At 35.2% G+C, this 16,345-nt stretch overlaps 2 protein-coding genes across 2 annotated transcripts; one reads left to right on the top strand and one right to left on the bottom strand.

Annotated features, from left to right (window-relative positions):
- Window positions 1–1,121: 1,121 nt before the first annotated feature.
- Window positions 1,122–5,086, top strand: LOC110787509 (probable galacturonosyltransferase-like 1). Its single transcript, XM_021992143.2, has 2 exons — window positions 1,122–1,815; window positions 4,551–5,086. The coding sequence occupies exons 1-2, from the start codon at window positions 1,176–1,178 to the stop codon at window positions 4,904–4,906; spliced, it is 996 nt and encodes a 331-aa protein (XP_021847835.1). The 5' UTR covers window positions 1,122–1,175; the 3' UTR covers window positions 4,907–5,086.
- Window positions 5,087–5,681: 595 nt separating this feature from the next.
- On the bottom strand, window positions 5,682–15,821 carry LOC110787508 (uncharacterized). The gene is made up of 12 exons (XM_021992142.2): window positions 15,503–15,821; window positions 14,813–14,855; window positions 13,149–13,175; window positions 12,045–12,143; window positions 11,810–11,913; window positions 11,217–11,409; window positions 8,088–8,195; window positions 7,875–7,970; window positions 7,326–7,346; window positions 7,138–7,196; window positions 6,385–6,475; window positions 5,682–5,958 (listed from the first exon to the last, which is right to left on the bottom strand). Exons 1-12 carry the CDS (start codon window positions 15,751–15,753, stop codon window positions 5,854–5,856), a joined length of 1,197 nt encoding a protein of 398 aa, XP_021847834.1. The 5' UTR covers window positions 15,754–15,821; the 3' UTR covers window positions 5,682–5,853.
- Between the last annotated feature and the right edge of the window lie 524 nt (window positions 15,822–16,345).

Genomic DNA, 16,345 nt, shown 5'->3' with positions numbered 1-16,345 from the left:
TCTCTTTTAAACTACGACTACTTATTATACTTATATGGAGTAGTACTTTATATTTTATTAGGTAATTAAGTAGAAAGACCCACTAAATTAGAAAAAAGTCTATATTAAAAGTAGGTTATGTTTAAAATGGACGTAAGTGACTCATATTGTACTGATTAATTTAGTATGGGTACTGAATTAGTGTGTTGCTAACAAAAATGGTACTCCGTACTAATTAGTATCAATAAAAGTCACTTACGCTATTGATACTTAAATACTATACGAGTTGGTACTTGAAAGAAGTTGTATTGGGTGATTTCAATCCAATTTGATCACAAATTACTTGATGTTAGGAAATCCTCACAGAACCAGCACCAACATCTACTGAAGTCAGTTCAGCTATATAAGTCCATATTTGAGTCACTCTCAAGCATTTCGCTGCTGATAAGGGCTAGACCCTGTAACCTACAAGTCCCGAGGTACAGTAAGTAGTTCTATTATTTTATGTCACTAATCATTTCACATAAACATAAACATAAACACATGTATATATACATAGTTGATCAAAACAGTGTATCGAGTGATGTAAATATGTTAGTCAATCCAGTTACACATGTCCACGTTTAAATCAATCCCAAACATTTAGCAGTTGATAGGAGCTCGACCTTATGTCCTCCGAGTCACACGGTAACTGCTTATACTTTTATCACTAATCATTTCACACAAACACACACATATGTATAAGACATTGATCAAAACAACTACCACGTCATATAAACATATTACTCAGTCCAACTACACACGTCACACATTTAAATCACTTCAAAACAGTTTGTAGCTGATAGGAGCTCGACTGCTCGACCCTATAAACTCCAAGTCACACGGTAAAATATGCTTATACTTTTATCACTAATCATTCCCATAAACATAAACATAAAGACAAATATATGTATAGAGAGTTGATCAAAACAACTACCAAGTAAGATAGATATGTTAGTTAGTTCAACTACACAAGTCCACATTTAACTCACTCTCAAATATTTCGCAGCTGATATACCTCGACCATATAACCTCCAAGTCACACGGTAACTAGTTATACTTTTTATCACTAATCATTTCACATAAACATTTACATAAACATAAAACACACATATATATACAAGAGTTGATCAAAACAACTACCAAGTCATGTAAACATGGCTCAACTCTTCCCCCTTCCCCTCATCATTATCATCCCTTTTCTACTATCCCTTACTTCATCTCTCCAATTCAAAGAAGCCCCAAAATTCTACAACTCCCCAAATTGCTTAAACAACGATCAAACCATCCACATTTCCATGACCCTCGACGCCACTTACCTCCGCGGCTCAATGGCCGCCATCTTATCCATCCTCCACCACTCCACTTGCCCCGACAACCTCCGCTTCCACTTCATCTCCGTCACCTCCGCCACCACCACCCGCCACCTCAACCACACAATCGCCACCTCGTTTCCTTACCTCACTTACTACATGTACTCCTTAAACGACGGTAACGTCGCCGGACTTATTTCGACGTCTATTAGGTCATCCCTCGACTGTCCGTTGAACTACGCGCGGAACTATTTGGCGGCGTTGTTGCCGGAGCGTGTGAAGCGCGTGGTTTATTTGGATAATGATGTTGTTTTGGTTGATGATATTGGGAAACTTGCTGCGACTGATTTAGGGGAAGATGCTGTGTTGGCTGCTCCGGAATATTGTAATGCTAATTTTAGGACGTATTTTACGCCGTCGTTTTGGGCTAATCCTGGTTTGTCTAATACTTTTCATGGAAGAAAAGCTTGCTACTTTAATACAGGTACGATCTCTGTTCTATTCGACTTATTTTGACTGAACTTATATTATTTGAATTTGTCTATTTTTTTTTGAGGGAAAATTTATTTGAACTTAACTGAACTTATGTTATCTGAAATCAACTTATTTTGTCTGAAATAAACTTATTTGTTTGTGACAATACCTGGAAAAAAAAATTATTTTTTCTGAACTTATATTATTTGAACTTAACTGAACTTATTTTATCTAAAATAAGTCAAAATAAATTGAATATAACAGAGCCTTAGTTGTAATATTTACTGTTCATCTTAATTTTTGCAACGTGGGTGAATAAGTAGGTGATTACATTCATGTCACCATTTTTAAATATAATTAAGGGGGGAAAGTTGGTTGTTGATTATGGATGAGGTTAATTTTATGAAGTCAAGTGGGTAACTTGTTAAACATAGAAAACTTACGGTTAAAAAGAAATGATTTAAACTAAAAACATTGTAATTAAAATATAAGAAGGAAGTAATTAAGACGTTCTATCTCTGTTTCATAATGATTTTTTTTTACTAGAATAGTAGTTCAATTGGCATTAGAGTTAAGACACCGTTTGTTTTAGCAGGAAACATTCTCAAAGGAAAATGATTTTGAAGGGACATAGTTTTTTTATTTTTTGCCTTTTTACGAGGAACGTAAACGAAAAATGTGGAGATGAGAGACGGATACGAGGAGAGGAAAAGAAAGATAAAGGAAATAGAAGAGGAAAATATGACATTTCTTCTTTTTCAAAAAGTTGTTTTCCACTTCAAGAAAATATTTGTTCACTTTTAGGAATAAGTTTCTACTTTTAACAAAAACAAATAAAGGAAAATCGAAAATTTACTTATCAAAAAAGTGTTTCCAATTAAAACAAACGGAGAACCTTTGTTGCGGCAACTAAACACTTTCAACTTACTTAATTGGTTGCACATATTAAGGCAACGCAAGTATTGAGTGCGAAATTGCGGATCCATCCATATACTTTAATTTAAAAGATTAGATTATATTCCTTGTTCAAGCAATTAATAAATTTGACTAAATTAAATGTAATGTGCTATGTACTTTATTATCCCTTCAATAAATTAACCAAATCCGCATTTTTTCAAAAAAAAAAAACCTCAAGAATTTATACTAAAATGCTACTAAATGCAACATTTTTTGACATATGGGAGCATCAAAATTCAATAATGTCGGAAACGATGTATTAAATCAATATTTCTTTTGTTTCTGAATAAGTGCAACTCTTCCACTTTGTAACTAAATAAGAGATTGATTTTACGTTGTGCACCTAGAGGAATATAGAGAGGCATATACGGAGTAGCTAACAATTTCAAGAAGCAACTTATCGAAGTTGGAAAACAGATTTTTGTGTGATTTTACTTAAAGAGGGGATCTTGTACGATAGCAATTTAGAATCTAACATTTGGTCATATTACTATATTAGTGAACATGGAATCCAAAATTCGATAAGAGTTGTATAGTTGTATACCACCTTCGATAAGGGGTATTGCAACTTGCAAAAAGGTATGATAATATCGAACGTTGCATGAAATTAAATCCAACATTAACTACACCAATCAATGCGTGCTTTTAAGCTACACAATTCTAATTTAGAAAACAAACGTTGCATGAAATTAAATCCAACATTAATTACACATCAATGCGTGCTTTTAAGCTGTACAATTCTAATTTAGAAAAGATATAAATGCTTCTTTATATCCCTAGTACGTTGACAAAACAATGTTGGCATATGTCAAAAAAAAAAAAAAAAAACTAGTGTTAGAAAATAAAATCAACTAGGAGTTTGAGATATTTTATAGTGGGAAGTGTCCTAGGTGTAAAGAGTGGATAGGTGAATTGTAAATTAAACATAGAGATAGACTAATCAAGTAGTGATTGATGACGATGCATGACAAGATTTATGACGATTTAATTCGTTATATTTGTTATTAAAATTTTAAAATTATCTTCTAACTTTCTATGATTCTACTTTATTTGGGCCTAGTTTTAACATGATATGGATATTGGAATCAAGTTGGATGTTGCCCAAGGTCCTACCCAAGTTACAAACTCAACCATTTACCACGTAGATTCTTATAAATGATTAAAAGTAGGAATCGGGTTTGGGTTTGGGTTTGGGTTCGGGTTCGGGTTCAGGTTCGAGTCGGGATTTATGGACTATCATTATGACCAAACTTGCTAAACATGGGTCAGATCAGTTTAGGTTTAAGGCTATTGTGACAAAAAATTTAAGAGAATCAGGTGAATAGAATGCACCCTGATTAAACTACTTATGTAATTGCACACGAGTCACATGACCATCTCAATCTAACTTAATTAGTGTTTTATGAAAATAATCAAAAAAATTAAGATTAAATATTATATACACTCGGGTGTTCGATTATTTGGTTTTGCAGGATAGTTGGTTACATTATAAATAAGGTTATGTTCTACTCGACTTATTTTGTTTGATCTTATATTATCTGAATTTAATTGAACTGAAAAAAACTACGGAGTATTTGTGTTTGAAAATGTATGGAAGAACCTTTTTTTTTTCTTTTTTTTCTTTTTTTTTCTGTCTGAATTATCTATCTGAACTTAACTGGTCTTATTTTGTTTGAAATAATTCGAAATAAGTCGAACACAACAGAGCCTAAATGTTTAAATACATCAAAACATTATTTAATTTGAAATTGAGTTAATAACATTTTTCATCATAAAAAAACATGACAGGTGTAATGGTGATTGATTTAGAGAGGTGGAGAAATGGAGATTTCACAACAAAACTCACAGAATGGATGGAATTACAAAAAAGGATGAGGATCTACGAATTGGGCTCTTTGCCCCCATTTTTATTGGTTTTTGCTGGCAAAATAGCCTCAGTGGATCATCGTTGGAACCAACATGGGCTTGGTGGGGACAACTTTCGTGGGCTTTGTAGGGATCTACACCCAGGCCCAGTTAGTCTTTTACATTGGAGTGGCAAAGGTAAACCTTGGGCCCGTCTTGATGCTGGACACCCCTGCCCATTGGACTCACTTTGGGCCCCTTATGACTTGTTGCAAACCCCTTTTTTGTTTGACCATTGACTTTTTTTTAACCTTTTTGTACATTCTATCATCTACAAGTAGGATGTTGGGATGCATATAGTATGTAGGGTATCACATATGTACACATAGACTTACGACCTGAAATATATGTTGGTTTAGTATGGTAATTTTTCTCATCTATTAAAAAAAAAAATGTAGACGTAGATGTTGTTTTTTCAAGTTTAATTTTTATATATTGAAGTTGTAGAAACTGCGTAAATTAAACATTAGATGGAATTATAATTTTATTTAAAAGGTTACTTCGTGCCTTCGTGGCTATCGTTAAGCTCCAATTAGATAAGTTTATCGATACCCTCGAGTTTGGACCTAAGCTAGTAGACTGTAGACCTCTCCCAAGCCATAAATTAGAAGGTGCATATTGTATGTAGTTCTACATATAACCGGATTTAAAGCACATTTTATACCGTTAAAAACACTTTTCGAATTTAAAAGCATATTTTTGTGGTTTAAAAGAACATATTTTCAGTTTAAACACATACATTTATTTCTGAAAATTTCTTTTTTATTTTAGTGATTGTATTGTACTTAACAACCTGTTCTTTTAAAGCGAATGTGTTTTTTTAATCGGTAAATATATGTGTTTTTAAACAATAAAAATGTGCTTTTTTGAAGGAATAAAAATACAAAAAAATCTCATACAACTGGGTGTACCTTCTACTAATTGCTCCCAAGACCATACCCGGAACCAAGGGTAACGGTGCAGAAAGATCAAACTTTACTTACTCTACCTTGATTATCTTTAATGATCAATAAATAAATTTTATACTCAATTTATTTAACTTTGGTTAGCATTTTAAGAACATTAAAATGTTAATGAAGTTATGGGAAAAAGCAAGAATTAATGTACTTGCTCATGATCCTATTATAAGCTCAAATCACATTTTTTTTTTCCCCCATATGTAATGCTACAACTAAATACTCATGATTCATGAAACAAGAGACTTTGGCGCTTCTTCATAGTAGAATTCTCGATCTTCCTCACTCGTATTCCTCTTTCGCATGTGTTTGTAGTAAACATACTGCATGATTATCTACAAAGTAGCTTTGTCAAGGTATAACAAACTCCACATTTTTACTCGTATATATATAACTATTCAAGGCCTTTGGGTGATTGTGTCGTTACCAAGGGGTGGCAATCCGGGTCAATGGGACGGGTTCGGGTTTGGTTTCGGGTCAATTTCCGGTTGTGTCACAAAATATCAAAAAAATTGTAAAACTTAATGTTACTATAAAATAATGATAAATTGGTTAAATCGGGTCGATTTCAAGTTATTCGACTTCGGTTCAGGTCGGGTTTGGATTTCTCTCATTATTTTCAGGTTGGGTTATCGGGTCGGGTCATGGATTGCCAGCTGGTCATCTCTCGAGCATGGAATCAACCGAGAGTCGACCTATTCTAAGAAGCGAAAACAGAAGCTGAAGATTTATGTAAAATGGAAAAAAGAAAAAAAGGATACAAATAAGTCGAGCACCACGCAAACTACAGCATCCAGCAACCAAGGCATGTTAGCTTTGATTTCTTTGAATTCTGTGTGTCTCACCAATATGCTGCAATTTTGTATAAACAAGGAATGTTAGGTGAAGTTTATAATGTTTTACCACCAAAAAAACAGAGATTTCAACAAGTACAGATTGTGTGTTACAAGTTGACCCGAACTGAACTAAGGGTAGTGTAGATTAGACCTGGTTATTGGGCGGGTCGAGTCATGGTCGATGTGGGTCAAAAGCGGGTCGGGTAATAAATGGTCATTTTTAGCGGGTTAATGGGCGGGTCAAAGCGGGCCGTGGGTTAATAGCGGTCGTTAGTGGGCGGGTCAATAAACGAGCAATGAAAAATGAATATAAAGAGTCGTGTGCAAGTACAAGTGAATACGAAGCTACACATAATTTTTGGTATAATTTTCAAACATATTGTGGTATAAGTTTGACCCTATAATGACTCTTTCCAATAAGAGTCCTGCCCAATTAAAGCCCTATTAACTTGACCCTAACCCTATATTCATTGGACTACCGGCATACCCTATCCGATAACCAGGTCTAGTGTAGATTGGCTCGACTCACAGCTAGGCATGTGCAATGGGGCGGGTCAGGGTCGGGCCGTGTATAAATTAAACGGGTCAGCCCGGGCCAGACTTTTGGAACCGAGCTCAAGCAGCTAGTGAGTAATATATATAAGCTCGTTACAACAAGCGTGGAATAAGAGAGGATACCTTCCAACATACGCGACATTGGCGATAAGAGCAAACATGAACATCAGTGGATTCAGACCCTACAAAAAAAAACATATGACAACAAATTTTTCCATCACAAAAACAGGATAAGGGAAACTATCAAACTACACTACAACTGTTGGAAAGTGTTAAAAAAAGTCCCATGATAAATATATATGCATGATTACCTCCACACTTCCTCTTTTAATCTGGTCAATAAAAAGACAGCAATTTGTTAGTTATCAAATGTTGCAAGAACAAAAAAATTAACCTAATAAAATGATCTTGCATTTGGATGATATTAGGCCTGGTCATATTTCAGGTCGGGCCGGGTTCGATCCGGGCCATGCCTTGAAAATTCTATCAATTAGGTCGGGCCAGGACAAACTCGGGCCAAATTTTCTCCTCAAACCCCGCTATTTCGGGGCGTTCGGGCTTGGTCAAATTTATAACTAAAATTGCAATTTTGAGTTGTCCAAAACCCCCAAAAAATTAATAACCCGGTTGGGCCCACAAAACGGGAGTAAAATTTCAGCCCAAACTTTGGGCAGGCTTTTCAGCCCGAAACCCGTTATTTCAAGCCATTCCGGGCTAGGGAATTTTATAACTAAAATTGCAATTTTGAGTTGGGCCAGACTGGGCCCGGATCGGGAGTAAAAGTTCTGCCAAACCCGCTAGTTTTGGGCCAGGCCAACGGGCCGGGCTTATGACGATCAAGTCTAGGATGAATGACTTACATTCCAAACGATCTGAGGAATCCGGCCACCCATGTAAATAGCAGCCATCAACCACCCTAACCACTGACCAACTGCACTGTGTTCCGGACCATGTTCCTACATAATCAATTAATTAGTCTTAGTAATTAAGATCCTATTTTTTCACATAATTTACAGTAAATCTGAGTTTAATTTGGAATCATAATAAGTTGCAAGAAATGAATAGGTGTTTACGCTTAACAACATCCTCCTTCCGGTAAATCCCCTATAAGCTTCTGCTAATGCGTTGCCCCCCATCGGCAAGTTGGCCGAGACAGCAGCCACCATTGCCGCTCGAGCATTCTGACGAAAAAGACGGTGGATAAATGACACAAAAATAAGTTAGATGATGCATATGAAATTCATAGATAAGGTCCAACTTTTTCAAAAAATTAAAATCTAACAAAATTCATAAAATCATGAGATTGTTATATAGTTTTATTGATTTAACAAAGTTCAATAAAATTCATAAAATCTAACAAAATTAAAATTCATAAAAGGTCCAATGTTTGCGTTTTTCTACAATATACCCCTGTATTTCTTTGACTGTTAAGATCAAGGTCAGTAATAAAAAATCATTAACTTTTACAATTACAAGGGTACGATGTGTAAAATTTAAAACGTTTGGGTACAACGTAAAAATCAACGAACTACAGGGGTATAATATAGTGTTGGGGTGTTAAAATGGGCCCACCATTTTAACCTAAAAGCCAATAAAATCCACTCAAGCCCAATATCCCTTACAAGGCCTCAAAGGCCCAACAAAGGCACTATATATACCCCTCAAAGGGCAAGGTAAAGGGGCCATTCTCTAACCCTAGAGAAGCCACCCTACTCTCTCTCCCCTAAACACCTCATTTTATACATCAATTGTACTGACTTGAGCGTCGGAGGCTCCGCCTCGGGGACCCCCCCTTGGCCCGGAGTTCATCTTGCAGGCACCGTACGTGATCGGAACTCAAGACATCAAGGACGCTCCTTCCATCGTTTCAACCCCGGAACATATAGGAAGACCCTAACTGTTTAGTCATTTATCATCGTCACATCAACATGAGGACAACGTAACCTCGAGTGACCTTATTATTACGTGTTTAATCAACTGATTTATTAGACGAAATGCTTGATATAATCTTTTTAAGTTTCCAAATTCTCATAAGTTAGGGTGAGTTTATCCCTAGTCTTGAAGGGAGTCTCGAGGTGAGTCTCAAGCCTAAATCTTGGGATAATGTGGTAAAAGACTACACTAAGGGTGAGTTTATCCCCATACTCACCTCCAATCTTCAGATTCTGCCACATCAGCTTTCCACTAACTTTTTCATTATCCAGACTCACAAAAAACTCACCATATTTTTACACATTATCCCCAGACTCATCTCAGACTCACCTAACTCTTAAAATTATATTTTATGTATATATCTTTTTTTTTGTACATTTTCTAAATAATATTGAAAGTATATTTTCTTATATACAAACAAAGTAGACCTGATCAACGGGCGGGCCGGGCCGGGTTCGGGTCGGGCCGAGGACATAAAAATTTGTCCATTATGTCGGCCGAGGCGGGGCGGGCCAAGCTCCGGGCCAATTTTGTATGCCCAAAACCCGCTATTTCAGGCCAAAAATAGGGGGCTTTTCGGATCAATTTCGGGCCAGGCCAAATTTATAACTAAAATTGTTGTTTTGTGTTGTCCAAAGCGGGCAATTTTTTTTAAAAAAAATCGGGTCGGGCTCGAGAATCAGGCCAGAATCTTCTGCCCTAAACTCGGTAATTTTCGGACCGGGTCGGGCTGGGCCCATGTTGAACGCTCTAAAACAAAGTAGTTTATAATTCGAGAAAAAAAAATGAAAAAAACAGAAAATGTTAATTTCGAAATGGACATATATTCCGTACAAATTAGAAACAATAATACAACATATTAAATTCAAAAGATCTAGAATAAATTTAAAGGCAAATGAAACAAAATAATACATAAACCATCAATAATTTAGTTGGGTGAAATAAGATAAATTAAGTTTAATGATGTGGCATGATTTGATTGGAGGAAGAAAAAAAGTGGAGTCTTAAGTGAGTCTTGAGTGAGTCTTGGATTTTCAAACTCACTTCAAGACTTGGGGTAGTCTTTTACCACATTATCCCAAGATTTAGGCTTGAGACTCACCCCAAGACTCACTTCAAGACTAGGGATAAACTCACCCGCTGGCCCGGTCCGAAAATTACCGGGTGTTGGGCAGAAGGCCCGGCCCGACCCGGTTTTTTAATAAATTTACGGCCTTTGGACAACGCAAAACAACAATTTTAGTTATAAATTTGGCGCGGCCCGAATTTGGCCCGAAAAGCCCGCTATTTTTAGCCCAAAATAGCGGGTTTTGGGCATACAAAATTGGCCCGGCCCTCCCCGACATAATGGACAAATTTTTATGTCCTCGACCCGGCCCACCTTTTGATCGGGTCTACTTTGTTTATATATAAGAAAACATAGTTTCAACATTATTTGGAAATGTACCAAAAAAAGATATATACATAATAAAATATTATTTTAAGAGTTGGGTGAGTCTGGGGATAAACTCACCCTTAATAACACTTGAATCAATCAACATACAAAATCTTGTAGGTAACAAACATTATCATCAAAGCTAACAAATTACAAACGCAATTTTGCTACAACTTGTCCAAGACAGAAACTGACTAGATACCCTTCATATATATACCAACAGATAACACCAATAAGGCAATAATGTGTTAAAGACTGTTATGGGGAAATGGGGACCAGTAATTTTCACAATTGTCCTGCAAAACCTAGGACTACCTTTGAGGCTTTGACACTGTCAACGACTCAACACAATCCCCCTCTGAATGGATGTTAATTCGGGTCTAAGGATCGGGATAGAAGTAAAGATGGTTGTGGGCCGGCCGGGCCGAGGTCCGCCACAAGCACGAAAAAGCGCGAACGAAGTTGTGGGCCGGGCCTGGGACGCATTTTAGAAAAAACACGACAAGGAACGATAAATTTATTAAAATTAGGCTCAGACACGACGGTCTGACCCGGCCTAGCACGACGGCCTGTCCTTGGGTCGAGTCTAGGCCATGTTTTGAACTTGTCGGTCCGACGCAGCCCGGCATGATGCAGAGTGGGCTTGGCATGAGTTGGGCATGTGTTAGGCCCACTGCCCATGGACTCGGCTGAAGCCCGCCCCAGCCCAGCCCACAACCATCTTTGCATAGAAAGTTACTTTGGCAATGTGCACCCAGAAAATATTTACAAATAGCAAAATGACTACTATTAAGCCACAAAAATTCTGAAAAAAGATGGTTGTTAGCAAACTTACTGGACGTGGTATCTGTCTGGGAAGACTGCTAGTGGTACCTCTCTTTGAAGGGACGGTAATCGGGTTAGTCGCATCGTCGTCGTCCGAAGAGGAGTGGTCCCCGTGGCCCAATGCTGAGGGACCACTCCTGGGGCCCGACCTAAGATAAGACCGGAATGGTGGTGTGTCACTCCCAGCTAGAGACCTTGCTGACCTGCATTTCGGGTTCACGGATAACAAAAACAAAAGTATTAATTAAGCTTATCTCAATTCTACCAGTAGTTCATTCAATATATATTTGGTTGTTTGCTGTTTTTTCCAGGATTATCTACTACTCGCTCGTTCCATAATAATGTTTCAATTTATCTTTTTGACACTATTCAGTATTCACAGTTGAAGAGAATCCCAATTATATCCAATATATAAGAAAGAAAAACATATTCATGTGGGATATGACTTGTTTGATTCATCTCAATGAATACTTTAAGAAAAATAAAAAATTTATAGTAATTTTTAAATATTGTGTAATTATAGATAAAAACGATATAAAATGTGCACTGGCAAGCGTGAAAAATGAAATTGGAATATCATAATGGAACGGAGGAAGTACTTACATGTAATATCTTCGTGTGGGTGCTCTTACTGGTGCACTCGGGATTGGGATACCTGCCTGATCTGTTGGCTTCGGATTTAGTGGTTTTTTCTCTTCTTGATCAACCTATAATTAACAATTTTACCAAAAAAGTTTAATTAACAATTACTTTCCATTTTCTTATGAGAAATTTGGGCTGAAACTAAAGAACAAAAGTACAGATAATTACAGAAAATAAATGTAGGTCATAACATTACCTCGCTGAGGACTACGTTACGAGGACATTTCCACCATGAATAGAAGTAGTCATAGTATACACTCTGCAATACTAGCACTATTGTGCTAATCGTGTAAAACTGCGAAACATATAATGTATCGTATCAGAATGTAACTCTACACATTCGAACATATAATATATCGTACCAGTCTACCAGAAGCATAATAATACAAATGCTAGCTGATCGTATATGTTTAGTGTTTATTTCAAATATGTTACCGAGTAATTAAGTTGATGAAAATGCAAAGTGACTTTTCATTACTAATTGATAGAGTATAAAACTAATCTTGGGGCTTCAACCATCAGCTTAAGCTTTTGGTTGAGTTGGTCCTTCCACATGGTATCAGAGCCAACGTGACTCAAAGGTCACGGGTTCGAATCTCATCCACCCCTCCTTTCAAAGTGGAATATTTCGCGCTAGGCATGAGGAGGCCTATGCTGCATCCACACTTCAAGCCCAAAGGGCTTTCATGTGAGAGGGCGTGATAGAGTATAAAACTAATCTTGGGGCTTCAACCAAGATTAGTTTTATACTCTATCACTAATTAAAATCCACATTATTTATGTAAATTACAAAGGTGGTAAATGATGCATGTACAATTGCTCAAACCTATTGAATTTGAATTATGTAATCTTCTTATATATAGACTTTCTCCACTTAAATAATTTGAATATAATTAACTAAAATTGATATTCAAATGCATTTTTCTATATGTAAATATTGGTCCAATTAAGTTGGTTACATGCACACGCTGGACCGGAAGTATTATGTGTAGTTCCGGCCGTTTTTGGCGCCTTATGAGACAATCTTTTAGAGACGGAAGGAGTTCGGCATATATGTACATGTGACTACTAAACCTTTAAAATTTAAAAAGGAATATTCATAAAATTTAACAGGGAATATTCTTAAATTTTAACTGCTGCATTTTTCTATTGAGAGAAATTTTAAATTTTAACTTAGTCAACATAAATCAGAATTCAGTATCAAAGATTATTTCGGAAACTAACTAATACTCCGTATAACAATTTTAACGACCTAGTTTTCCCTAAATCAAATAATGAGAAGTGAGGACGAGATACTCACAAAAGCTGTGTAGAACTGGGTTGGAAGCTGCAATGTCACATACAAACAACATTAGATTTAACATCTTAACCTATGAAAACAAGCAAAATAATGTAACCAAAATAAGGCATTTTAAGTTAATAAATCAAGCATTACTCCGCATTAATTTCAACTTAAGAAATACTCCGTATATTAAATGTTTATTTACATCACTAAGAACTGGAAGCTGATTTTGACACACCTCTTGCGAAAAGAACACGGAAAACTGTAACCTTTTAACCACATTAGATTTAACAACCTAACGGAAAAGAAGCAAAATAATGTAACCAAAATAAGGCGTATTAAGTTAACTGTGAGAAGAGCACGGAAAACTGTCTTACAGTGGTGTACCAAAATTATTTCACTAGAGAATTGTACTATAGTTTTGGTCCAATGAGAAATCAGCATGTGAATAGTTAATAGTTTTTGGTGCAAGTGTAACCGTCAAGTGTCGACACTCAGCTGCTAATATGGCAACATAACATGCAGTACCGCCACTAGTTTTTTTCCCCCCCTTTTCTCAACTTGAATTAATAATTAAAGTAACAAATTAAAATTACATGAACTAATGAAGTTTCAAATTCGAATCCACCCGTCCACATTTCTACTTCTTCCGTCTCTTTTCGTTCTTTACGTTTGATTTTTTACATGTTTATTAACGACTAATTAATTTGCATTGATTCCCCTATTATTTTTTTTAACCAAGAAAAATTACATTTATATTAATGTGTATTTAGATTCCTCTATTTTATTTATTTAAACAAGAATGAAAATGATAAAGGTCGCAACATGCGACCTTTAAGCCGTGTCACAATCATGACGTGACATGCTTATGTGTTATGATTTAAATTGGAAATTAAAATATTTAACTTATATAATCTATTATACATGTTTCAAAAAAAAAGTAGGGAAATCTTAATATTCTAATTTGTTTCCTTTTTTATCTCGAATACCTTATTTACATATTTTCATAGTAAAAATATTGAATTGATAGTAAAAATAATTTGATGACGCATACCCTACGTGGCGCCTATGTGTACCAATTAAATTCATACACGTAAGATTGCGACAACTAAATGTTGTCGCAACTTGCGACCTTTATCATCACCCAAACAAAAAATATTACATTTGTACATTTATACTAATGTGTATTTAGATTCCTTTTTTTTTATTATTCAAACAAGAAAAATACGTTTATTTATAATGTTTTCACTTTGATCAAAATTCTTATAGTGGGAAAATTGATAAATTTAATATCCCAAAGAAAAAGTGTGAAAAGTTAAATGACCCAATGAATTTAATTGGTCAAATAGTCATTGGACACAAATTTTGATAAAATATTAAAGCATTTATGCGATGATATAAATGGAAATGTAAAGAACATTTTGAGACACCCAAAAAAAAACGTAAAAAACAAAAAGAAACAAAAAGAGACAGAGGGAGTAGTATAAAAAAAAAATGTAAATAACATTTTGAAACACCTAGAAAAATGTAAAAAATAAAAAGAGATGAAGGGATTAGTTTATATTGCCCTTTTGACTCACTCGTGCAAATAAATAAAAAATACGAACGAAGTTAAAAAAAATAACATAGTTTGAATTTTGAAAAAAAAAATGGATGAAATTAAAGAATTGAAGAACACTCACCGTAGCAGGCTCGAGAAGGCATCCAACAACATTAAAAATATCACTGAAATCAAACAAACCAAAAATAGAATTAAATAAGTTAATTTAACTGCCTGAACCAATGCAACATTATCATTATACTACACCATAATTCTTCCATTTTTTTTTAATTGTACCATCTGAGATTTCACGCTTGCCAATGCACTATTTTAACTACTAATATCTCTCATTATACATTTTAAAAAATTATAAAAATTTGATAATTTGAAAGTATATTTCGAGACGAATCTAACAAGATCCCACATGAGTATATTTTTCCTTACATATAAATCACTAAAAATAACTACTTCCTCCGTCTTTTAATACTCGCAACATTTGTTAGTTTCACGTATGCCAATGCACAACTTTGATCATTTATATCTTAAATTCTTTTTATGCAAAAATTATAAAAAGTTGATATTTTGAAAATACACATTGAAACGAATCTAACAAGATCCCACATGACTATGTTTTATCTTATATAAAAAGCACTAAGAACAGTCAAAGTAGATTATATGAATAGTGGCAAAAGTCCAAACGTTGCGAGTATTAAAAGACGGAGGAAGTATATAAGAATAAGCGAATAGTGCTAAAACCAAGATGGTGCAATTATAAAAAAAATGGAGGAAGTATATAACAGTATCAAACAATTTGATTCGGGTTGACCCATACCCGAGAACCCAACCGACGAGGAAGAGGAGAGAAACGCCATGGCTAGACTTGGTTTGAAAATTGGTGATGATTTGAGGAACTTCAGCAACAGCCCAAGCTAACAAACTTACAATTCCAAAAGCAAATGATAAATCATCTTTAAAATTACAAAGACAATCTTTGAAGTATTTTTCGATGAATTTTGAACATGGTTTTTGTTCTTTGAAACAGTATACTACCCTGTTTCGATCTGAATTGGATACCCATTTCATTTTTATGGGGGTATTTGATTTGAGTATTTCTATTTGTTTGCTCTGGTTTTTGTTTGTTTTGTTTTGTTTTTTCACCTCTTTTGCTCTTTTTATAGTGGGTTGGGTCACAACGACACAACTTTTATGTTTTGCTTTCATGGGTCGGATTATCCGATTTGAATGGGACCAACCCGGTGTTTTGTGGGTAGGAACCCGAAATACTACAATGTTAACTCAACTCGACCCACGTGCTTGACAGGTCTACTTGCTTGACAGGTCTACTATAGTACTAATGTAGTAATGTACTACTACCTTCATTTTATAAAGAGTTCTACAGTTACTATTTGCACAAAGATAAAGACAAAAGTAGAAAAGTTGGTTGAATATAATAGAATATGAGTAAAGTACGAGTAATATAAATGTGTAAAAATGTGGGTGGATGTAAGAAAAAAGAATGAATAAAGTAAGAAAAAGTAAGTGGAAAATTGTAAATATTATGAGGTAAGAAATGTAAGGTAGTAAATTTTCATGTCCAAAAATAATATAAAGCAAGTCTAAATAACATTATGAAACAGACTAAACGAAAAGTGTAAAGATCATTTTGAAATGGAGG

The sequence above is a fragment of the Spinacia oleracea genome, chromosome 3 (assembly GCF_020520425.1).
Source record: "Spinacia oleracea cultivar Varoflay chromosome 3, BTI_SOV_V1, whole genome shotgun sequence".
NCBI classification, from domain to species: Eukaryota; Viridiplantae; Streptophyta; class Magnoliopsida; order Caryophyllales; family Amaranthaceae; genus Spinacia; species Spinacia oleracea.
This window is presented reverse-complemented; position numbering and strand designations above follow the sequence as displayed.